The sequence below is a fragment of the Phascolarctos cinereus genome, unplaced genomic scaffold, assembly GCF_003287225.1.
Source record: "Phascolarctos cinereus isolate Bilbo 61053 unplaced genomic scaffold, phaCin_HiC Scaffold_4;HRSCAF=312, whole genome shotgun sequence".
Taxonomy (NCBI): Eukaryota; Metazoa; Chordata; class Mammalia; order Diprotodontia; family Phascolarctidae; genus Phascolarctos; species Phascolarctos cinereus.
In genome coordinates, this window is record NW_027555847.1 from 437,059,240 (window position 1) to 437,085,308 (window position 26,069).

Sequence of the window (26,069 nt, forward strand, 5' to 3'; positions counted from 1 at the left end):
TACCATGTGACTTGCCTTTGGTAACCACTGTAGGTCACTTAACTACTCTGGGCCTCAGTGTTCTCATCTATAAAATGAAGAAGTTTGACCAAAGGATCTCTAAAACTTCTCCCAACCCTGTTATTCTACAAATAACAAGTCTCTTTCTTAGTGACCACATATCCTTGGGGAACTGAAAAAGCCTAGACCCTGCTCACTCTAAAGAGTACTAGTATTTTGTATTCAGATAGAAATCAGTTCTAACAGCGAACCTTCACCATCTGATGAAGAGAAAATATAAAAATCAAAATCAAGATTCAAGTTTTTGCCTAATCCATGTCATGTTGGCATCATTCATCCTTTGTCACTGAAATGTTTTTCAAGTACTCTGAATCACTGATAGTTATTACAAAGTCTATGTGTACCTGTGTGTGCAAAATAAACAGGAGCTAGTTTCATGAGAAGCTTTACAACAATAACCAGCATTAATCCAGAATGCTTAGAAATTTTTAATTAGATTATGTGTATACCAAAACAACAACAAAAAAAATCAAAACATCAAAGATTCTAAAAATCGAAGTAGGAAAGATGTACTTTTTATAAACAACACCAGAAGGTCCTACAGATCTCCAATAAAAGTCATTATACTACCTTATGATTTTAATTTAGCAATAATCTTTCAGCACCTAAGTTAAAGACTTGACTTTCTCAGATACAAATTAGGTAAAATTTAATCTTAAATTTGATTTACTTATTTTTCCATAAAACATATTTTCCTTATTCTCTTATCCTATACAGCAGGCAAACTGGCATCGAAATGATGTTTTAATATCACCTTGCTGCCAAACTCTTCTATATAACAAGTTATATTTGCCTTATGAAGAGGAGAAAAAGACACAGAATAGGTAATATGGTTAGCATTGTTCAATTCATCACTTAATTTCCAATACTGTCATGACAGGTGAATTTCATATCTTTGAGAGAATCTAAGGATAAAAACCCCCAAACCCTCAAATTCTAAAATAAAGCAAAACCACTAAATGAGGCTAAAGAATCACTTACTTGGAGTGGGTGTAGTGGATAATTAAGCCACACTTCCCGGAGGTCCTAAAAAATTGAGAGAAACTTTTAATTTTCAAAGGATTCATCTGATAAATTTCAGAATGCTAAATAAAATGCCCTTATTAAAATATTGAACTATTTTAGATGCTGACTGTGATTACTGCAAATTCAAAATCGTGTTGGTAAATGAATTCTTTTAAAAGTATATTCACTAACAAACTGAAGTGTCTCTAGTTATCTTGTCAAAAACAAACCAAAAAAACCCAATGAAATAAAAAAACCCCTAATATTTAAAAAGTTAATATAGTTGCTTAAACTTTTTAAAAAAAATTATTTTTCTAACCTACATTTTGTAGAAAACTTAAAATGGCTATAGACACCTCTATATAATACCTCAATTTAAACCTTTTCATTTGCAGAACTCATTTACAATTTTAGAAACCATATTAATAAGTTGGAAGGTGTCAAACAGAATGGGAAATGGCCTTGAGATCAAGCACTCTGGAATGATCTCTTGTCAAGAAAAAAATTTTTTTATATAAAACAGGAAGTCAAAAAAAATGTTGAAGATGGAGCTTGATCCCATACAGCTGAACCAGGAGTAATGAGTGGAAATCAGAGGGAGGTAGATTTAGGTTTGAAGTAAAGAATAATTTCCTAACAAGTAGTTAGCTCCTAAAAAGTAAAATAAGCTGACTTGGGAGGTAGTGATTCTCCTCTCCCAAGAGGTCTTCAAGTAAAATGCCTCTTGTTGGGGAACCTTACTCAGGGATATGTTGGTTTAAATGATCTCTGAGATCACTTTCAACTTTGCTATTTTTAGCAAAGTTTGAGGATTCCCAAGAGTGAGTCTATAGACATTCTATATGTATACTTTTTAAAACAACAATGAATCATTACTTCTAAGTCTATAGGCTCTTGACTGATTTCCTCGTCTTGTCTAATTTCTTCAATTCAACCTTCTTATAGTTGTCAAAATCATCTTAATTACAGAGAAAATATTTTCAATGGTTTGCCTCTATCTTGAGGATAAAAGACAAACTAATTAAGCTGCCATTTAAGGGTCTAGTCCCAACCCACTTTTCCAACCTTATTTGATTCTACTCCTTTCAGGAATAAAACACAGCAGCTAAACTAGACCATTAGTTATTCCAAGAGCACATTTTGTTTTCTCTTTCCTGTGTATTTGTATAGGGCATCCTCCATCTCTAGAATGTACTCCACAATTCTACTTAAATTCAAGGTCCAGATCAGAAACCACCTGTTCCAAGATGACTTACTTGACTTCACCTTTTCCCCACTCCCAATATTTTTTATAGTAATTTGTTTAGAACTACCTTTTGGGAACACATTTTACCTTTATCATACTTATCTGTTATGGTCTTATTCTACCATTATACTTCTCAAATAAGGGATTATGCCCTATTTTCATCTTTGAATCTCCTGCTTCAAGTACATTGGTCTTCACAAAATAATCACTTAATGTCAGTTTATTGAACCTGCCCTTTCATTCTAATTCTACTGTCACCACCATAAATAATCCAAGCCTTCAATATCTCACAGCTGGGTGACTTTAATAGCCACCTACCTGCCTTTTGTGCTCCTATTCTCTCTTCATTCTAAACTACCGTATACTTTCAGCTGATTAAAACTTTCTTAAAAATTATACTTTGTCATATCCTTCCTTTGCTCAAAAACCTTCAATGGTCGCAGGCAAGTCCTATTCTTTAGATAAACATTAAATAATCAATTTCTATTTTTCCCCCGATATGAATTCTCCACTCCCATCAAACCAGTGAGGTCACTTCACTGCTCCTCAAATATTCCACACTCTTGTCTGCTTCTTTTACTTTTTACTCATGCTATTCTTCCAACTGGAAAGTCTTCTTTCCACCTGTCCAAATTCTTTTCTTCTTTCAAGGTCCAGCTCATGATACCAATGTTATTACTAGTATTAATTATATGGACCATTAGTTTGGTCTATATTCATTTTTTCCTCCTTTGAAGTATTACATATAATGCTTTACCTAAACCACTAATTGAAGAATGCATACATGCAAGACATTGGGATAGGTGTTGTGGAAGATATAGACAAGAATTAGAAAAAAATCCCAGCTTTCATGGAGATAACAGACAACAATAGGAGACCCAGGGCATGTACACAAATAACTATAACATGAAAAGTGAAACAGGTGAGGAACTAAAAGTACAAGGTTTATTCAAAGAGAAAGATTACTTTTGACAGGGAAAAGGAGTAAGGAGAAGGGAGGAACACAGAAAGTATATTTCATTGAAGAGATGGAATTTGAATAAAACTGAAGAAAATGGAATTCAGAAGCTACAAGGAAATAGCAAACAGCCTAATTTTTCTGGTGCATTGGGGTATCTAAAGAAAAGTAAGAGGTTCTAAGTTTAGTGAGGTAATTTGAGGCCAAATTATAAAAGGTACTTAATTCTAGGCAAAGGAATTAGGTATGAGAGCCACTGAACAATTCTGATCAACAGGATCACAAGACCAATATTAAACACTAATCTAACAGTGATGTGAAAGATGGATGTGGAAGAAATGAAGATCACTTCTGGGGTTACTGAAATAAGTCTAGGTTAGAGGTTAAGAAGGTAACTACATAATAGACAGTAGGAGATGATTATAAGAGTTACTATGAAGGTAAGAATAACAGGATTTCACAACTGATTGGCTAAAGGAAGTAAGGAAAATGGATGGAGTCACCAAAAAATAGCTGAAGTTTCAAGCACAGGTTGACTACAAGGATGGCTGTGCCACTGACAGAAAGAGAAATCAAAAGTGGGAACTATTTTTTTCTGGAAAGAAAAGATAATTAGTTTTAAGTGTAGACTTTAAATTTGAGGTGCTGGCAAGACAATGATAAAAGAAAAAAAGCATAAATCTGGAGCACGGGAGAAACACTGGGCTGGAGACAGATCTGGGCATCATTCAAGTAGCAGTGATAGTTGTAGCAATGGAAGTGGATGGCCTGTCAATAAAATATATAAAGAGAAGGGGAACCACAAAGAAGACTGCTAGAGAAAAAGCAGTAGAGAACAGTCACAAAGAAGAAAGGTAAGAGCAACACTGAAGTGTCACAGACATGAAGAGAAGAAAGCCCAACCAAGTCTGAATGTCACAAAAAGCAAGCATGCAATATACCTCTAAGCACCTGGGCTCTGTTCAGTTTCACGAAAGACCTGCACTTAAAAACCAAAAGCAAAAAACAAACACCCGGTCTTCAGTAACCCCATTTATAAAGCTGCAGTAAGACTGTTGGACACTGAAGCCAATATAAAAGTATAGTGTAATGATTGATATTAATTAAAAAAGTTTCAAGACTGAAGAAAGCCATAAAACAGTTTCCTTCTGCAAAACAGAGACATGTTTAAAAATGTCTATGTTATAAAATGTTTATATATGCAGGAGGATGTGTGTTTCCTTCACAACATTTCCTAAAGGATGAAATACATGAACTAAAGATCTATGTATAAAAAGTGCAGGCTACTTTTTTATACTACTCATTTTTTTTTGAAGTCTCAAATATAACAGTAATGAAAAATACCAGTAAATATAAAGGGGTCATAAGGGTTGAGAACACAGGCCTACTACACATTTTCTTATAGTACTATGAAGACTCTTATAATAAATTATGATAACTTATTTCAATATGAAGTATATCCTTAACTTTTTCTTTAAATGTCATGTTAATTCTTCAGTTTGATTATAAAAGAAATATACCTTTTACATCAAGGATTAAAGACCTCTCTAGCAATACAAAATTTCCAAATATAACAATTTGCTAACAAGACTACTTTAGAATCTAGTAAATGTCTCAAAACTAAAAATTCTTCATTTTCTCATCTTGTCACGCAAAGCAATTAAATGATTACCTTTAATACAGGGTATCCCAAAAGACTCAATGCTTAAAACTTAAAGATTTATATCGAAATCAGAATGATCTGATTTCCTTTAACTCTATATTAACATGTACTAAAACAAACGCATTTTATTTAGTTGACCCCATCACTCACTAAAATATAAAAAGTTTTACTGAATTTAAAATCTTATGAAAAGTGACAATTAGGAAGGAAGAAGAAAGCCAAATGATTCAAGTTAAAATACCTTGTCATTAAAAAGCAAGCGCCCAAATAACTGTTTAGCTTCTTCAAGGCTTCCCTCCAAATAAACAGCTCCTACAGGATAGGAACAACATGTGGAAAGGAAGAGTTATATTAATTCGGAGAAAATTAGAAATCCCTGTAAGCCCTAGCCCACTGCCAAAAGGAAAAGACCAAGACCACCACCACTACCACCCACCCACCCACCCACACACACTCCATTTCTATAGCAATTTGATAGAAGTGATTATTTACAAAAAAAAAGTTTTCCCTCTAAGTAATATTTTATACTACAAAACTGACCTAAATTCAAAATAAAACTTTTCTTTTAAAAAGTATTAAAATTGGGCAAAATAAGATGGAAGAAGTACAAAATTTCATGAAGTGATGATATATTTGAATCTTATAAAAGGAACTGCAAGAGCATCAGCTTCAAAAATATAACCTTTTGTTTCTCTTTTTAATGTACACTTCAGAGAAAAGGTGTGCATCTAAGATAAATCAAATGAAAGATTAAGTAAGAAAAAAACAAAAGGCTACAGCAAATACATTAGAAATCATCAAGTCATGGCTAACTTTTCTTCAGTTTGAAAGAACTAAATGATAATAATGATACCTAATTTTATACTTCATTTTAATATTTGCAAAGAAGCACATTACATATATTATCTCACTTGAATCCTCACAACAACCTGTGAGGTAGATGCTATTATTCCCATTTGGTAGATGAGGAAACTTAAGTTGACAGAGGGTAAAATGACTTTCCTAGTAGGTGTCTGAGACAAAGTATCAAGTTTTCTTAAAAATTTATAGCTTGAAGTCTATTCAGATGAAGAGTCAGAGGCTGATGAACATGAGCCTGGGCTCAGGGGCACAATCCTGCTGTTCAACATAAACTGGACGATAAAAGTCTTAAATAAGTGTAGGAGTTCATGTCTATACAGTAACTGTTAAGCAAAGCGTTCACAATAAATATTAAACAGAATTAAGGTGATTTCTACTACTTCTAAAATACATCTTATTTCAAGGATCTGTGATATAATCAGTGTGAATGCTCCCTCTATTGATAAGGATCAAAAAGTCTTTGTGGTTTAAAATGCTCTTAAGTATAGTCTTTATGAATTGTTATGGCTGAAAAAAATTCATCATCTAATGGCCACCCTTCTGGTGATGAGTTTTTTCTAATTTCGCTAGGCTGGACCTCAGACAGAGTTTGTTGTTAGGTTTATACCCTAAGCTTTTCCAGCTCTGCAGTAAAAGCTGAAATTGGCAGTCCTGTTCAAGCTGGCAAATGCCCACCAGTCCCTGGCCTACTACAATAAAGCGTCTGAGGAGCATTGTGGTGGAAAACACAGACCATCAAACATTAATCTGTTTTCCAAGGGAGTAAGTAAAAATTAAAACATAAGTACCAAAACCTCTGAAATGTGGTCATACACACTTGATATTTATCTTACAATTTTCCAATTTTTCATTTAATGAATTACAAAAGATAAATTGATTTTTAAATATTTCAAAGCTTTCCTCATCTATTTTAGCATTAATAACCTGAAAGCTTTAGATAACCACTGATTAACTGGTACTCATGTTTTCCTGTAACTAAGGCCAATTTTATTCTGCTTATGTGAACAATGGCTTCCTTACTGTCTATCTACAGATTTTCAGACTGAGAACTTTTAAAACCCTCCATAACTTTTCCAGTCTTATTTCATATTTTTCCCTTCTACACACTTTCTGCTCAGGCTGAACTGGTCTGCTAGCTATTTACCATAAATTACTTCCAACTTCTATATCTGTCCCTTTGCACAGGTTGTCCTCCATGTCTAAAATTCACTACTTCTTCATCTTTACCTCTTACTTAAGGATTTTTAGGATCTCTCTCAAACTCCTATTGTTGAAATTCTCAAAGTTTTATTTTTATTATTTGGGTTATACTTTATATTCACGTATCTCTTGTATCTGTCCTCCCCTCCCCACCCCACTCAAAGACAGTGAGTGAAAGCTCATTGAAGACAAGACTAATTCATTATTATCTTCGTATTCTCAGAGCCAAACAGCCCTTGCTAATAGTATGCATTTAATAAATATCTGAATGTAATTAGATTCAATACAATTTAGCATTTTATATCTGAAAATGTATCTATGAACCAAAACTTTGCAAGAAAGAGCCTGATTTGTAATAAGAGATATTACCTATTAAGGCCTCAAAACAATTTGCCATGGCATGGCGAAGATCTGATTCTCTACAGAGGTCAGGTCCGTGAGCATAAAGCATGAATCGGTCCAGTTCAAGTTTCTATAAATATCAAAATAATGTAAAGTAAGAAACAAATAAAAAAATCAAATCAAGCAAAATCCATTATAGCAATCTGACACTTACAAAGTGTCATTACAAAGAATTATAAAATCTGTCACTTACAGAGACTATAGTCAGGTCAGTGCTACTGATGTATAAGGTCTTTTTTGAATGTGAGTCAGTCCTGAACCTCTTTCTCATGTAGGCTATCAAACCTAAGAGGAAGTATGGGAACCATATCTAACCAGGAACACCTCAGAAAATGGAACCGAACTACTGGGAGCAGATTAAAACCTTTAGGATGTCATAGGATTTTAGAGTCAGAAGAGACCTCAGAGGACTCAGGAAGTTTAAGTGTTTTACCCAAGGTCATGTAGTACATGTTGAGAGGTGGGATTTGAAGCCATGTACTCTGACTCTTTAGCCAGAGTTTCATCCTCTATATCATGGTGCCCAGAACTCATCCAATTACTTCCACAACACCCACGCTGAACCACAAATGACAAATTTTACATGGAATCCCTGAAGACCCTAGCCAACCCCTGCCCCAAAGTATTCTTAGGGCTACAAAATCAGTCTGGGATTCAAAAGGTCTATTCTCTTCTTTTCTCAAGCATGTGGTGCTGATGGCCTCTATGTTGAACTAAAGGGGACTGATGTATTCAATGTTAGGTTGTACTTAATGGAATACTTCAAAATGTTCTTTTCATAACATCAGCTCTAGAATTAGGACTTTGGAGAACCTTCATTATGCAGATGAAGAAACTGTGACCCAACAGATTGGATAACTTGTCCAAGATCATATGGAAGACTTTGGCAGAAAACAGCAAAACCACAAACCCAAATCTTACCTTGTTGGTTTCCCTCAGAATCAAAGTAGTGTTTTTTTTTTTTTATTAGACCAAAAGTCACAAATCTTTCCATTATAAGTAAAAGGAACAAATATTACAATTCTAAATTTTAATATCCTATGCTTCACTATTACATAACCTACTTTAAAAACTAAGTTACATAATAATATTGTTTAACAGCCTCTTCTAGTTTTTAAAAATAAAAGTTAAAATTAAACATTTATTAAGTGCTGACTTAGTACAGAGAGATATGCCGGGTACTTGGTGTCCTACGTAGTTGATACTAAGTAAGTATTTGTTAAGGGAGGTAATATGGCATAACTGATAGAGGTGGCAGTCCTGCCTATGCTATATATTAACTGTCTGACCCTAGGTAAGAAACTTAACCTTTCACTGTTCCCTAGAAACTATCTAAGACTATGTTATAAAACAGATGTGATCTGGAGCTTCTTTTATATCAATGACATCACAGGATCCATCCAAAAGCTTGAAAAATAAAAACAAAGTGTCTACTGAAGAGGGGACAAGTCACTAGCCTTTGAATCACCCAGATATAATATGACCTACCTCAGTAATTCCCAGTGTAAGTCATACTAAATTCTTGGAAATTACCATAGAAATGGTGATAAGTTGAAAGGAAGTAGAGATAGTGGCAATAAGAAGTGCACACTGTTGTACTGTTTCAACTCTAGCGATTTCTTAATATCTCAGTTCACCTTTTCATATGAAAATTATCACTTAGAAATGAAGCCACATGAAACAAACCCATTTTTGCCACTTCCAGAAAATAAAATCTAATCCTAGCATGTCATGGGCTACACTACATAATTTATTCTCCACTTTACAGTACGGAAATGTTTGCCAGCTCCTCCTGAGTATTACTTGGGAGAAGTGGATTTACTGTTACGTGAGGCTCATGAATTTCCTCACTTATGGACACATTCTTCCCTCCAATTTGATTTTTCCTTCTTTTTTTACTCTAATAGGAAAGATTTATGTGTTATAAAATTATGTCTGAGTTAATAATGGCTTTCCCCTACTGTATATCAAAGTTGTAACACCTAATAATTTTCCCTTTATCCCCTTATTTAAGAGGCAGGCATATAGAAAGAAGCATAAGTTAGAGATATATACTTAGAAATTAGTTTCAATATTTTTGGAAAGTGATGTTTTTTCACAATGCACAATTTTGTGCAAACAGATTCTCTCTAAAGGGATCATCACCTACCCAGTTAAACTATGGCAAACATGCGGCAGGTAGACTTCAGAGAAAATTGCAGAATACAAAATTCTCAATGACAGAACTATTTAGTAATTGGAAAAAATGAGGTCTACACCTGAAAATCAATAGAACTGAATCAATAATGAAGATTTAGGGGATTAGTTGCTGTGATAGTATTTGCTTTAACAGCAATGGTAAAGATCTATAAAATACATACGTCAAACAAAACGCAAGGGTCCATCGATACCAGAGTCTGATGCTTTATTATATGAAATGAGGTAATATTTGTAAAATGCATGCTATCATACCTAATACGGAAGATGTTTATTTACTTCAAATAACAAATTACCATTTTCAAGATGTTAAATGTTTACCTAATGCATCTAAAAGCTTAATATATCATATGTTTCACACAATCAAAAATAAAATAAAGATCTCAGTTATAAATCTAGTTTCCTCTAACCTGGAAAGAACAATTTTCATTTTCAATTTCTATTTCCCAGCCTGTAGCACCTATCAACAATATCACAGTCAGAATGGAAACTTCATACTTTTAGTGGTTTTAGACAACACTTACTGTACCACAGAACAGTTTCAATTTTTATGTTAAGCTAGTTTCCCATTCTATGCCAATATTTCTCAATAAATAACTGAAGAACAACTTTAAAATAGCTGTATATTAATGACAAATAAAGGAGACATATATGTAAAATGTCAGAAAACATTTAGACAAATCTTTCTATTAAATATTAAACTTTTAACACAGAGATCATCAAAAAAGTAAAAGCATTTGTTGTCACGCTGCTGTTTCTTCTTTTTGGCCGTTAAGGTAGTAGCCCCAGTTTGCAAGTAAGGATGTTTGCAGCACTAGACTCAGGGTTTTTTAGATGATCAAATAAGAAAATGAACATTAAGAAGTTAGTGAACCTTTAAGTACTGTATGTGGTACTTGTTAATCTTGCTGCTATTCCTAGTAAAAATAATTTAAAAACAAGAATGAAATAAAGCACTGAGCCACTATGCCACAATATCATGGAGAAGAATAAGTAATGCTTTGGCTAAGTCAAAATAAAAAAAAATCACAGTAGCCTATCATCAAGAATTAAATATTTTGTATCAAATTTTAACCTTTTTAAATGAATGAAAGTATTTTTTTCTGAAGGCAATATTCTGCTTATAACAGTAAAAAGTAAATGTAATACAAACACTAAAGTAAACTGTACGAAATATTCAATTTCTCCTGTACTTTTCTCAAGTTTCTATATCCCAAATGCTTAACTCTCTGACTATGTACATCTGTTCAATTATTTCCTCATCTTTTATTAAGTCAACTCACTGTGGAATTCATTAGCTGGTAGCTGAACTCACAAAGATGCTCAGAAGAGGACACAATTCAAATAAGAGCTGAAACTCCATTCTGGACTACAAATTGTTATTTCCCCCAAAGAACTTGAAAAAGGCCAAAAGAACTGCTGAAGAATTAATGACTGAGTTTCTCTTACTCAAATGCAAAACCAGCAACAGGTTGAAGAAAAAAGTATGACAGACAGCACTGTAAAGTGAGCTTAATGCTTAAAGCATTTTATATACCTTTGCTAACATAGCAAGATGTTGGTTCTGAACAATAGCGGTGCGATAGGTTGCTAATCCTCCTTCCTCTAGGCTAGGAAACAGGTAGTAGAGATGGACACTAGAAAAAATATATATATACACATATCATATATAAAATAAATACATTTCATAGATTTTATAGATTTTGAGTTGTTGCTTTAATTCACAAGGACCTGAACATAATATTTGGGTATAACTTTTAGGAGAAAAATGTTTTAGGAATGTGCCTCACAATGGTTATTAAACAGGCAAATGACAGACTCACTGGTAAACCCACACACAAAAGGACGATTCACATTAAAGGCTTTGGAAAAACTTGGGCCTGAAAAATCCCAATCACCATACTTTTTAGAGTGACAACTCCATTTGTGATAGCTCCACTGACAGCAAAGCTAGACCTTACACATGGCTCCACTGTAAGGAGACTATGGAGCTATTCCAAATCCCTGCATGAAGACAGAAGCAGGACTAGGCTTTGGGATTGGCTAGAATAAGAAAATGGAATGATGGGGAGAAAAACTTGAACCGTGAACTATTATAATTTTTTATATTTCCTAAATTTCTAAGCAATTTTTCAAGCCCTTGTCATCAACTGTTTGTCCATTGGGATTTGAATGAAACTGCTTCATACCTTGGAGTGGCAGAGTATATGTGGAGAGAGCTCAGGATGGGCCAAAGAGCAGTAGGGGGTGATTCTTTAAAAGACATTATATTCAACTTTTTGTTCGAGGGGCTCTATGATTTCATTAGTAATGTAGATGCCAGGGAGGAAACTTCTCTACCAATGCAGGTTAGCTCCTATACTGTAATTTGTCTTAGAACAGTGGTTCTCAAAGTGTAGTCTCAGAATAATTAGGAATTCCTGCAGCTCTTTCAAGTGGTTCTATGAGGTCAAAACTATTTCCAAAATAATAAGACACATTGATTTTTTGCACTGATTTATAATATAGTAAATATCAATGGATATAACCAATATGAACAAAAGTTCTGGGGTGGGGGATGGAGAGGGGGAAATTTAAGAGTATAAAGGGGTCTTGATGGAAAACTGATGTCTTAAAAGGCATCTTGGCCACTGAGAGGATAAGCAACTCAACCAGGGTCACATAGTCATTATGTGCGAGAGGTAGAACTTAAACCCAGATCTTTGACTCTAAATGCTGTCTCTTTTCATAAAGTACTTATCATCACTGAACTTTAGAAAGTGAAAGGAAAACCCTTTCCCTTCTCCCCATAAAAGTTTATAAAATACTTTGTAGCAATGAAGTTGTATTTATATATTTAAAATATAAAGGCTTTAAGACAAATAATTTTGAAGTGCTCCATTTAAAAGAATTACTCAAAATTCTCCAATAGGAGTAAATTTTGAAAAATATCCCTACCATAAGTGGTATAAATGCTGCATTATGTACAGTGAAATGTGTATTTGTTTTCACTTATAAACTATATGATAAATAGCAGTAATAAATGCAAAGGTTAGCTAGGTGCACAGTGAATAGAGTGCCAGGCCTGGAATACTCATCTTCCTGAGTTCAAATCTGGTCTCAGACACTTCTTAGCTATGTGACCCTGGGCAAATCACTCATTTAGTCCTGTATGCCTCAGTTTCCTCATCTGTAAAATGAGCTGGAAAAAGAAATGGCAAGCCACTTTGGTATCTTTGCCAAGCAAACCCCAAACTGGAGTCACAAAGAGTCCGACACAAATGAAATGATTTACCAGCAACAACAATTTATCATCAATACTAGTTGTTTATATGATATACCACTATATCAGTTATATTAGCTGTTCAGTCGTGGCTAATTTTTTTCTTTGCATTTTCTTTCCACACTAAAAACATTTTCAAATATTCAGAGTAAGGCTTCTTAAAAAAAAAAAAAAGAAACATCACTTCACCACTCATAATCACTTATCCATATTTCCCTTATGACTGGAAGGGTAGGAGTTGATAATGAAGATAAATCAGAGTAAAAAAATGCACTTAAAAATATCTCTTCCTCTACAAATCAAATCTAAGCTTGAAGGCACCTAGTCTAAGACAAGCTGATGTCTTCCAGTTGTGAGGAACTTTAATAAGAATCTGACAGAACAGACATAGCCTTTTATCTTGTAATTTTTATCATACCATCAGTAATAGCGAGGTACTAAGGCAATCAGTAGGAGAAGTGATGCTTTTTAGCTTCACTGAGGATAGAAAAGACTGAACTGTCAAAACTTGCTATTTTATTTCATTAAACTAATTGCAAAGAAGGCAATGTATGAGATGAGTACCTGGAAACAGAATTAATGGGAAACAATAGAAAAGGACACTCACCTAGTTAGAAATTCAACAACAGCATCCCCCAGGAATTCCAAACGTTCATTGTGGTTAATCCTGTACAGAGAGGATCATTTAAAGTAGCATGTATGTGCATACCTATGTATAAATGTATATGTATAATACGTATGCTTAAAGAAAAGAAATATAGGGTTTAGTTCTTACATAAGAAAATACTCCTACTTGGCTATTTCTCAAAGACACAATGTGATTAAATAGCTATTCTCAGCACTGAAGGTAGTATATGGAATATAATAACAATATTCTGGCATAGTGAAGGTTTAATTTCATCTTCTTATCATCTGGAACAGTTTTCCTTACTTGTGAACATCCCTAGAAAACAGAACTTAAAGGCCTTATCAACTTAAGACAGTTGGCGTGGTACAGTTGACAGAGCTTTTCATCTGTAGTCTTAGGTCCTGAATTCATATCTTTACAACCTGTGTGATAGGGGACAAGTTGTTTAACCTCCCTAAGCCTCTGTAAAATGAGAAGGTTAGCTTACGTCTAACTTGGAGATGCTATGACCCAACTGAGAATAAATCTTTCCACCTAGAAGACTAAAGGTATACTTTGATGCATTACATGTGCTAAGAATGACTATGATCACATCATCAGAAGGATCCTGGCAGTCACCTTTCTGTTAAAACAGAATTTTATAAAAAAAATAGTTCCTGGAAGCTTAGAAAGTGGACCATCTTTTCTTGCTTGCAAAATGTTATAGTCATAGAACGTTTCCTTGATAAGTAGACATCAAATAAAGCATAAAAAAGACCAACAATGTCATATGAGCAAAAGCGTGTTAAACTATAAGTCATCGTAATAATTTAAAATAATAAAATTGATTTTAAAATTCAATTAAATGGGCACAAATACACTGTCCACATTAAACAAGGGACCCACTGATTATTCAGTATGTGTACAAAAAATATTAAAAACTACTAGCATATTAAAAACTAACTTTACCATATCATATATTTGACTAAAAACAGCAATAGCTGCTATACTTAGGCTCTTTGAGGGTAGGAACTGTCATTTTTGCCTTTTATAACACCAGCACTTAGTACAGTGCATGACACACAGTAGGCTCCTATAATGTTTACTAATTATATACGGTATAATAACACTTATTGCTTATATTTCAGAAATACTTTATGGCTACAAAGAATTTTCATAGACATTATCTCACTTAATCCTAACAATTACTCTACAAAGTAAGGAAAAGTAACAAGAAAGCTATTGTTGTTGTTATTTTATAGGTGAGAAAACTAAGATCTAAAAGATCGAAAGGATGCCTCAAGGTCACAAAGTTAGGAAATGGTAGGACTAGGGGTGGACATAGGACTTATCCAGTGCTCTTTTCACTTTAACAGGATAACTTTACAAGTAATATGCCATGAAATTAATTTCAATGTCAATAATTCTGCTTTTCTACTTAGAATTTAGATGGTATTTAGGGAATGATGTAGAATATCCTGTTCTTCAAAAGTAATGTGGTATAGTGGACAAAACTCTGGCCTTGGAAATAGGAATCATCTGTGTGACTATCAGCGAGTTACTTAACCTCTCTCAGATTCAGGTTTTTTTTCATCTTTAAAAGGTGGGTGTTACGAAGCAGCTGGTTGGCGCAGTGGATAGAGCACCGGCCCTGATGTTCAGGAGGACCTGAGTTCAAATCCACCCTCAGACCAAACACTTGACGCTTACTAGCTGTGTGACCCTGGGCAAGTCATTTAACCCCAATTACCTTTTTTTTTTTAGGCAATTAGGGTTAAGTGACTTGCCCAGAGTCACACAGCTAGTAAGCGTCAAGTGTTTGGTCTGAGGCCGTATTTGAATGCAGGTCCTCCTGACTTCAGGGCCGGTGTTCTATCCACTGGGCCACCTAGCTGCCCCTAACCCCAATTACCTTAAAGAAAAAAAAAAGGTGGGCGTCGAACTAGATAGCCATTAAAGTCCCTTCCAGCTCTAAATATAGGATCCCACAGAATCTGAACTTCCTATTCAAGAAAATCTGAGCACCTCCTTTTTCTGTGGATGAATTTCCTTATATCAAGGGGTATCTGGAAATTATTCCACTGATTTTGATTGTTCCATTTAGAATTTGGATTATTCCTCTCAAAAAACAAAAAATGGATGCCCTTTCCTTTTTGTTTTTTTTTACATAATTGATAACACTAGTATATAAGTAAATGTGCCAATGTTCTGAAACAGTAAAAGGTAAAAGATGAATAGATACCGTAGGTTCTTTATTATAGTTGTTTCTTAGCTCTCTCTGCTTCTCCTAGTGGATGGATTAAAACTAAAGGAAGAAAAAAATCTGGAGGCTGATGGCACTCCCCTGGCATGCCAAACCTCTACTATGGCAAAGACACCTGAAATGAAGTCTAAATGGAGAATGGAAGTCATGGTGGATTGTCTTTTAGGCTAAGGTGCTCTGAGCTGCCTATTTAAAAAGTGGTGTTTCACAGGAACTACAGCTAAGCCTGTTCATTTCAGAGATCAGTTCCCATTACTACAAAGTTGGCCCTTGACTCAACAGCCCCCTTCAACTTCCCTGCCTTGACCCATCTTTTTGAATATGTGACTACCTGCCCCTTATGCTACTGTCTGACTTCTTCACTTCAAAAAAAGGAGTTAAGCCTGACATCTTCCCCAGAGCCTGACCTATCGTCACTCTGCCTAAATTACAAATTCCTCTAGGGCTGAGACTATGTTTTTGTTTCTTTTATACTCTCCACACTGACTAAGACTGCAAGCACTTAGCAAGCCCTCATTAACTACTTGTTGAATGAATGAGGAATCCAGGCTACCAGTAAATGTAGGAATAATAGTTCATTTTCTCACTGCACATTTCTTATCTGTAGCAAACATATCACTTCCATTTTTTTAATTTTAAGGAAAAATAATTTTAACAGGAAAAAATGTTCTGATGATTTTAAATGAGACCTTTTTGGAACATTTTAAGTAAGTCCAAGAAAAAAGTTATCTAAAAATGCCTTCAGGAAAAAGCCTCAGGGCTCACAGAAATGCCTCAGAAACATATTTTATCAGAAATTCCTATAAGCTGCTTACCATCTTTTTGTCCTATTAAATAAAACAGAAGAAACATCTTCTAAGGTAGAATGGAAAGATTGCTGCCTCTGAAATCAGAATATCTGGGTTCAAACCCTACCTCTGACACTCTCCATGTGACTCAGAGCAAGTCACAATCTCCTCAGACCTTAAGTTTTCTCACCTATAAAGCTGAGGAGACTGGACTAAATGGTTTATGAGGTTCCACTCAGCTTCAGATTTATGGTCCTATAATTAATCACCCATGTTACCACAAAAAATAAACCAAAAAAGGGTAAAAAAGAAAGAAAAAGTCAGCCCATAAAACCATTAGAATGACTGCACCGAAGTTTGAAAAGAGTGACTATTACTATAACATCAAAGATTGAGTAATAAAGAGAAAGGATATAAGTTTTTTAAAAGAAAGGAAAATTCTGTTTTATGGAAAATTTTAACAATCTAAACTGTAGGGGGAGAAAGGGCTTAGAAAACAAAAAAGTAATACTTCCAATTAATCACTTTTTGATTATACTGTAATTTTATTCAACAACTATATAATACCCTAGAAAATAAAAAATGACTTTGAACTATACAGTATTTTGAATAAAATCATATTGACTCAATAAGATTTTTATTGTGATCTGTTTTCATAAAATTTGGGAGGGTGAGGCTTTAACCAAGATCTTAATTACAAATATAGATTATCATTCAAATTATTAAAATACAGTCATGGGAAGACTATCAGAAAGTAAGAATTTTTCCTTTTATCAGAATATACACTCTACTGTGTCGCTGTTCGAACTAAACTTACAAAAAGATCACAGTAGTGAATTAATTATCTCAAACTTTATAATTCTGTTGAACAATTTTTAAGCTTTTTGGGACTGTTAGTCTTTGTTAAGGAATGTGCTCTGCTCTTCTGTCCCATGTCCACGGGTAAGATTATTTTTAAAATCACTATCTTTAGATGTTCTAATAGGTTTCTGATAACAAAGGTCCTAAACAAACCATTACATTGTGAAAACAGGGTTAACACAGAAGTTACCAAGTGAGACAATGTCAACAGTAACATTTACAGGGTCACTGTACCATTTACCAAAGAATAGAATTTAGTATTAAGGCCAATCTATCTTAGAATCCATTCATGTATACTTAGGTATTGAAGCATAAAAACCATGTAATCTGAGATTCCAAGTTGTAAGGGACGTTAGAAATTATCCAGTTCAACTTTCCATGCAATGTAAGAATCCGTTCAGTATTCCTAAAAAATGAGTATAAGGGAGTCTTCTCTGCAAGGTGATAGAACCTCTATAAAAGTTCTGAGCAATGAATTCAGCATTTATTAGTACAGTCACTGACCCATAAACATACACAATTTAATATGACAAAATTTTATAAATCTTTTGTGTTTTCTTAATATGTTAAAAAATTTTAGTACACATTCAATGGGCATTGGCAACATTCCTTTTTGGGGAAAAAAAGCATTATGGCTAAATTATACTAATGAATAGCTAATTTCTTCATGTCACTAAATTAGACACTCAACATTTTAGTCAGCAATAACTCATTCAATACAAAATAGGACAAATATCTGTATTACTGTTTTTTGTGCACCTCCTTTCCAAATATCTAACGTATATATAGATTACTCTTGATATATTTTTTAAAGCCTCAAACCTTAAGAGACTATTTTTAAAAGACAAAATTCCATCTTAATTTGCAAGTTAAAAATAAAAATTCAATTGAAACAGATGTGGTTAGCTTCCCTCAAAAGGCTTTAAAAATCAATGGGTAGGAACATTATTTGGTCACTGAGATTCTAGCTGATACACTGTATGAGAAAATGATTTATGCTATTCCAACAGGTAACTGGACTGACAGCTGTTAATCTTAAAAGTCTCCAACAATTTTTTTTAACTCCTTGGGATCCTAAATGAGATGTAAGAAACTAGAGATGATATATTCAAAAGATATACATTACAGTCATTCTTCCCACTCACCTGGTTTTTCTAATTCCCAATCAATAATGTCATTTTGGAACATTACCATAAAGTTAAATACCAGTTAAAACTTTTAAAGAGACCCCACTAGCTTTAACATTCTCAGGGAAAAAAAAATCACATGCAGCAAGGAATCCCACTTTTCACAGGTGCCAGTGTACAGCAGCCGTTGCTTTTGGCAGCAGGTATGTATATTTATGATTTTGTAGCATTTACTGTAAGACCTCTGAATACCTTCTGTGTTATTTAATCCAATTTTACAATAAGAAATCCAGTAACAAAAAGGAAAGAGTGAATTATTTAAAGAGAATTCACTATTACTGACAAAACAAAACAAAACAAAACATAGTAGGTAACCAACCGCCTCAAGATTCTTAACACCCATCAGACTTCCTTTGAATGAAGAATATAAACTGTGAAGGATAGTTCCAGTGTGGCCTTGCTGTGGACTGCTGAGGAACAGCAGAAGACAGACCAGCCTGGTACTTAGCCACTGAACTGAAGGTCTTTCTGAGAAAAGGCTTTGGGCTAAATCCTGCAAATAACAGCAATGGCCACAAATCAAAGAACAGTTAGAAAAGACCACTTGTTGTCTTGGAGATATCACCTTGAAATGAAAAGAGATGAAAATAGCAGTAATCTTTGGATTATAGTACTTGTAACACATGCAGCTGTAACTGTTTGCTTTGAAGGTAAGAGAAACATGAAGATCCTGAGACTTGTACAATGCTAGAAAAGGTATAGCTGAAATAGCAAGTTAGATTTGGGAAACATCAAAAAGCATTAACTGAGTGCCAATTGCATGCACATCACTATGGTAACTGCTTAGCTTAACTTTTAATATCATTAAATTATCAGCAATTAAAACACAAACTGGTCACACAGAGGTTTTCCATAATAACAAGTTTGAAAGAATCATAGTTCACAATGTCCCAGCGAGCATGAGTTGAGGACTCTGTTAACTGGATAATACTTGTCTCATTTCAGAATATTCTGGTAACCACAGTAGGAAGCTGTCTGATCACCTTTAATCTCAAGCTTTAAAATGAGATTTTGGTTTGTGATATACCTCTAGAAGATGTGGGACCAGGACAAGCCAAGTACAGAAAGATGCAACACATGAGGAAAGAGGCACAAGGAGTGGGGGGGGAAGAAATCACATTACCTAAGCTGGTAAAAGAGGTTATTACTGCACTTTGCCAGCTGAAAAGCACTTTTCATCCTAGCAGTGTAAATGTCACCCTTTGCCTCACCCCATCTTTCTTTTTTTTTCCATGCAACCATTACTAAACTACTATAAGCACTTCTCTTAAATAATCATTCTCTATAGCATGTGCTGTAATACTTTTGGAAAACACACAAATACACACACACACACACACACACACACACACACACGACCCCTAAGGCAATTTTCTCTCCTTTCCCTCAAAAAATAACACATTGTCCTTCATTTACAAATATGATACACTGTACTACTGAACTCCTCACGGGATATCACTTTCCAGTGGTGGTGACAGATTTGCGCTGATCCATCCATACTCTCCTCACCTGATCTTCCTTGCACTCAAGGGCACACATTTGTGAGACGGCTTGCTGGAGTTCGGGTTCAGTCTGTGGCTGTGGAACAGAATGATTCTAACTGGCCCCCATAGGTATTGAATGAATGACCTTAGTTGGCCTCATTAGCATGTGTTCTAACCAACTGAGCTAATCAGCCACATACCACATAACCTGAATCCACATAGTATTCCACAACATTTAGAGAAGGGGGATAGATGCTTACAGAAATGGCAGCTATTACATATGTGACTGCAGCTGAAGATCCAAAGTGAAAGAAAACAATTGGGGGAGGGGGGTGCAGAGGAGGGGAATCAAATTTTACATGGAAAAAAAGTTACACTAAACTAAAATATTATTTGTTTTCTCATATTCCAAGAAAGAAAAACAATAATGAAAATATTAAAATTGATAAAATACTGCTTTTTGTAGGTGTTTTAGAGTACTCTGTAAAAAAACACACACTAACTTTTCAGAGTACTCTTCTATAAAGTACATTTATAAAAGCATGTTTTAAAATGATACAAGCAGGAAACCAAAAAACAAGGTTTTTGTTTTGTTTTGTTTTGTTTTACCTGGAAGGAGTAGGGTCATCTTGACCAAGGCGTGACATGATATTTATTAAGGTGTTAATTCCTATTTTCAAAATAAAGAACAGAGAAAATACAAACACACATGCAAACACTGTTTGAGAAACAACCAAAAATTTTCCATCATCTATTTTGTGCCAACTTAATTTTACGATGCTTCATAGTTGTGGAGCAATTTGACAAATTTCTAGAATTATAAATGAATGCAACAGCTTATACTTATTTCTTTGTAAAATACAAAAAAAATCTCCCCAAAAGAAAAAACAAGCCAATGAAATTCACTTATTGGGAGAGAAATCACTAAAAAAATAAATAAATAAATAAAATAAAAATTAAAAAAAAAATCAAGCCTTATTATAATACTCATTTAAAAGGAACATTACCACTTTATGAGGACCCAGAGACACTAAAAAATGACTTTAAAAAAACTACAAAGTAGATCATTCCAGATTGAGATAATAATCCAAGGCCTCTTCCCTTCCCAAGATCCTTGAAATAACAGTAGAGAGCAAAGGCGGAAATACTAGCAGTGGAAGAAAGAACATCTTGAAAATAACCCAAGCAAACCTTTTTTCCTCATGTGCATGTGATGGACTTTTCTGTCTCCATATTTGGGTTGACGTATGCCACAGTTGGATAAAGAGTTACGAGCATGATCAGGATTCATTCCAAAGTTTAGGTGATGACTGGGATGAGTCATTGCTAGCTAAAATTCAGATCAAACAAATTCACTTTTACAGTCTCTGAACATAAGTATCATGTCTGTCCTTCCAAGTCTTTCCCCTAAAGAATGAAAGGGCTATTCTCTTGGTGCTGTTCCAGTCACTAGTCATGTTACAAACCCTGATGATTCCCATTCCCCAATCCAAATTTGCATATCAGAGTATACACAGGACAGATCTTACATTTAAGCATAGCAGTTTATCAATTTGGCACAATTTCAGGGGTAACAGGAAAAACTCTCCTTTTCAAAAAATGCCTCTATCCAACTAACCTGAAATTCTAAAATTAGAGATACATTCTTTAATGATTTCTATTCATAAGGTACTTTATAAGTTTACAAAGCATTTTCCACACAAAAACCCTGGTGAGTTGGCAATACATTATTTCCATTTTGCAGATGAGGATACTAACCCTTATATAATGTAAACTTAACCTGCCCATAGTCACAGAGCTAGAAACTGTTCAAACCCAGACACAGGGCTCAAAGTCCAGGGTTCTTTTTATTACAGCAAGCTTCCTTTCAAATGCCAAATGCCTCTAAGTGATAACATTAAGACTCGCCCAGTGAGTTTTATACCTTAGTAGGAATGACTTTCAGATCTTTTCAATTCACTGGGAACAAGAACACAAGAGTAAAAGGGATAACAAATGACGAAAAGAGTGATTGGGATCAAAAATAGGTTAACATTAATTATTTAATGTTATGGCCATTGGTGGGCTTTAGTTATGAAAGAAAGTATTTTAAAGTGCCAAACAGAAATATAAGATGGAAGATAAAGAGTTAGATTCTAAAGCAAGGTTATTATAAACCTTTTTTTCCATGGACTACTACTTTACCAGTCTGATGAAGACTATATACTCCTCAAAATAATATTTTTTAAATAACTGAAATAATGCTAAATTTCAGTTAAGAGTTGAGAAAAATAAGTAGAATTGGGTTCCCACTAAAGTTTATAGATCAACTGAAATCTTTTAACCTTAGGCTAAGAAACTATGCTCTAAAGATCTCCTCTACCAGAGGAGAACATATAATAAACTGTGTTCATGGAATGAGAAAACACATTGTCTTTTAGATAAGGATGAAAAGAAATGATTCTCACCTGTAGCAGACAACGATCTTGGAAAGTATAGCCAATCAACTTGTCCAGATGCATCAAGCACTGGTGGTAACGGATATGATGGGTCAAAACAGGAAGCATCATTGCATGCTAGGAAAAATACATAAAACCTTTTAAAATGTGATAAGTAATACTTGGTAAAAGGAAAAATTTTTCTTGCTGAGAACTCTTAATACAGGGGGAAAAAGAATCAATTTAAGAGAACCTACAGATGAGCACCAAGACAAAATACACCCATGTTTCAAACTCCAACACACACACAGTGGTTATACTTAATTTCAATGACAAAAAAATTTCCAAGTATCCAGGAGAAAGATAATTCTATTGGGTAGGGACAGACTACAAAAGAATGGGATGAATACTGGAGGACAGAAACAACGGGAAAAGAAGGTTGGGGGGGTTTACCCTAGGAGGGGGATGCTGTTAAAAAAAGATTTCCAGGGGAAAAGGTGTTTATCCGAGGGCAAAAACAAGTACCCTCTGGTAAGCTTAGTTCAGAGAATGAGTATGGAGAGGGTGAGGTTTCACAATGAAAGGCCACTATCTTTGGGAGTGTTGTGACTCCACAGACAGCATAGAGTAGGTACGAATGAGTCCCAAGGGGCAGCTGGCATCCAACTATTGGGAGGAAGGGATTATAGAACCAGAAATAGAATGGCATGGCTATTGGGATGGAGGCCATAATAAGGTAAGGAAAGGGGGTGGGATTTGGCTATATGATTTGGGACAGGAGTTAACTCTTACTTTTCAGCACTGTCTCCATCCAACTTTGGTTCTCTCATAAACTCTTATTTCTTTCATTAATTTTCAACCCCTCCCTAACTACAAGTTCCTTCTGTACTGCCTTCAAACATGGCCTCACATCATTAAACAAAAAAACCTTTCACTAGATCCTACTGTCCCCTATATATCTCTTCACTTTCTCAGCCAAATGCCTAGAAAAAGCTATCGACATTTCCTCTCCTCTCACTCCTTCCTTAAACTTCACAAACTAACTTCCTACTTCATAACTTAAATTACTCTCTGCAGTCAATAATGATATGCTGTCAGATCTTTACCCAGGCCTCATTCTTCTTTACCTCTCCATTGCATCTGACTCTGTTGATCACCCTCTCCTACTAGATACTATCTCTTTTCTCTGGGTTTTTGGGATGCTGAACATTTGGTTTGGCAAGCACTTTCACTCTCTTTTGCTTCAAAAATCATGGCTTTCTATTTTGGTCCTCTTTCTTTCCTTCTCTCTCTATGATCCTATCAGTTACCATGAGTTTAATTATCTATCAAGAACAAGAGATTACTTCTCAATCTCCTCCCAAACTCCTCCCAGAATGAGTGTTTAAAACAATGAATAGACTTTGATGGACTCTTAAAGATACAGCAACAGTATCTATATATATATGCAAGAAGCTAATGGAGCCAAAGTTACACAAAAAAGTGGTCTACAATATTAAATATTGTTGTTTTGTTTGTCCTTTGTTCTCAAAGAGGACCATGACATCAGGGAGATGATGACATGACTTGCAAATGACTTTGTTTTGAGTGAGGGAGGGCTATGCAAGGTCATCAGCCTCACTTTCTCCTCCAGAGTCATCTGGGTCCAGTGGCCAGATATTTATCAGGACAACTGGAGATAGCTCAGGATGCAATGGGAGATCCTGGCCCTTTTAAGCTAAGGTCTTTTCAGGTTCTCACTCTGAGTAAGGCAAAAGCCCATTCAGTAAATAGGTCTCTTTAAGAAGTGAGCCAAGCAGCTAGGTGGTACAGTGGATAGAGCGCCAGCCTTGGAGTCACTAGGACTTGAGATCAAATCTGGCCTCAGACACTTGACACTTACCAGCTCTGTGACCCTGGGCAAGTCACTGAACCCCAACTGCCTCACCAGAAAGCAAAAAACAGTGAGCCAAGGGAGAGTCCCTTAAAAAAAAAACAGGGAGAGAGAGAGAGAGAGAGAGAGAGAGAGAGAGAGAGAGAGAGAGAGAGAGAGAGAGAGAGAGAGAAATCTAGCCAGTAGATTCCAAGTTAAATGGGCAGCTTTCAGCCATCAAAATTTACAGGGGAGAGGAGGCAAGAGGAGAGGAGAGTCAGAGGTGCTTTTAAGGTCAGGGTTAGAGTCAGAGGCATTTAGGGTTAGGGTTAGAAGGTACAGAACGGGCAGCTAGGTGGTGTAGTGGATAAGACTGGGTGCAGGGCCTGGAGTCAGGAAGACTCATCTTTCTGAGTTCAAATCTGGCCTCAGACATTTACTAGCTGTGTGACTTGGGCAAGTCACTTAATCCTGTTTGCCTTAGTTTCCTCATGTGTCAAATAAGCTGAAGATTGAAATGACAAACCATTGCAGTATCTTTGGAGCTCACTGATCAGAGGGTGGGGTGACATGGTCAGACCTTTACTTTAGAAAATTCCCTTTGGTAGCTGAGTGAAGGATGGACTAGAATGAGGAGAGACTTGAGGCAGGGAGACCAGCCAGAAAATAAGTACAGTAGTCCAGGCAAGAGATGATAAAGTTCTGACCTAGGGTTGTGGTTATGAGTGAAGAGTGAATGTCTATGAGAGATCTGGTGAAGGTAAAAATGGAAAGATATGGCAGTGGACTGGATATGTGTGAGTGAAAGTGAGGAATTAAGAATGTGAACTTGAGGATCTGGGAGAATGGGCATGCCCTCAACAGTAATAAGCAAATTTGAAGTAGAATAAGATTTGGGGAAAAAGATAATAAGTTCTGATATGGATGTGCTGGGTTTGAGATGAGTACAAGGACATCCAGTTTGAGATATTCAACAGGCAGTTGGAGATGCACGATTTTAGCTCAGCAAAAAGACTAGGGCTAGATATACAGCCTGGGAAACATCTTCATAGAGATGATAAATGAACACAGCGGAGCTAATGAGATCAACAAATGAGACAGTATAAAGTGAAAAGAGAAGGGGGATCAGAACAGAGCTTTGGGGAACACCCAAGGTTAGTGTACATGGCATGAAGTACTAGCAAAGAAAGCTAAGAAGCAGTCAGAGAAATAATCAGTCAGAAGAACCTGCAGAGACAAAAGTCATGAAAATACAGAGAACAGAATATCCAGAATGAGGTGAACAGCTTTGTCAAATGCTGAAGAGAAGTGAAAAGGATTAAGATTAAGAAAAATGCTATTAGTTTTGGCTATTAAGTCATCAATGCTAACTTTGGAGAGAATAGTTTCAGCTTAATAATTAGACTGGATGCATCAAATATCTCTGATATCTGACATATAAGATATTAACATACATATAAGACCTAGAAGGATGCCACAAAAGATAAGTGATAAAGCCTGAAGAGGTCTCAAAATAACTGCAAATTATAAACTACTACATGAAGACTGTTCCAAATTCCTAAGAAAAATACAAATTAAAACAATGCTATATTTTCATCTGACATTAAACAACCTTGCAAAGATAAAAAAGCTAGAAATAGTCAATGTTGAAGAAGCTGTGGGAAGTGAAATACATTAACATGTTGGTGGAATTGTGACCCGGTCAAAATATTCTGAAAAACAATTTGGAACTGTGCTAAAAAAAGTGAACAAAATGT

General features: G+C 35.1%; 1 protein-coding gene across 10 annotated transcripts in view; it reads right to left on the reverse strand.

The window, feature by feature from the left end:
* DROSHA (drosha ribonuclease III) overlaps positions 1-26,069 on the reverse strand; it is a 112,697-nt gene that overhangs the window by 25,358 nt on the left and 61,270 nt on the right. For 8 of the 10 annotated variants that reach the window (XR_013486194.1, XM_078153329.1, XM_020995794.2 and 5 more), the window contains 9 exons: positions 22,491-22,598; positions 21,235-21,373; positions 20,653-20,713; positions 20,069-20,137; positions 13,461-13,520; positions 11,129-11,228; positions 7,363-7,465; positions 5,174-5,244; positions 1,042-1,086 (listed from right to left, as the gene is read on the reverse strand). Coding sequence is in view for 9 of the 10 variants with exons in the window: in XM_078153329.1 (XP_078009455.1) it covers positions 1,042-1,086; positions 5,174-5,244; positions 7,363-7,465; positions 11,129-11,228; positions 13,461-13,520; positions 20,069-20,137; positions 20,653-20,713; positions 21,235-21,373; positions 22,491-22,598 (756 nt within the window). In the remaining variant the exon portion in view is untranslated. The remainder of the gene's footprint in view (positions 1-1,041; positions 1,087-5,173; positions 5,245-7,362; positions 7,466-11,128; positions 11,229-13,460; positions 13,521-20,068; positions 20,138-20,652; positions 20,714-21,234; positions 21,374-22,490; positions 22,599-26,069) is intronic. The other 2 variants (XM_078153330.1, XM_078153331.1) reach the window with 1 other exon arrangement.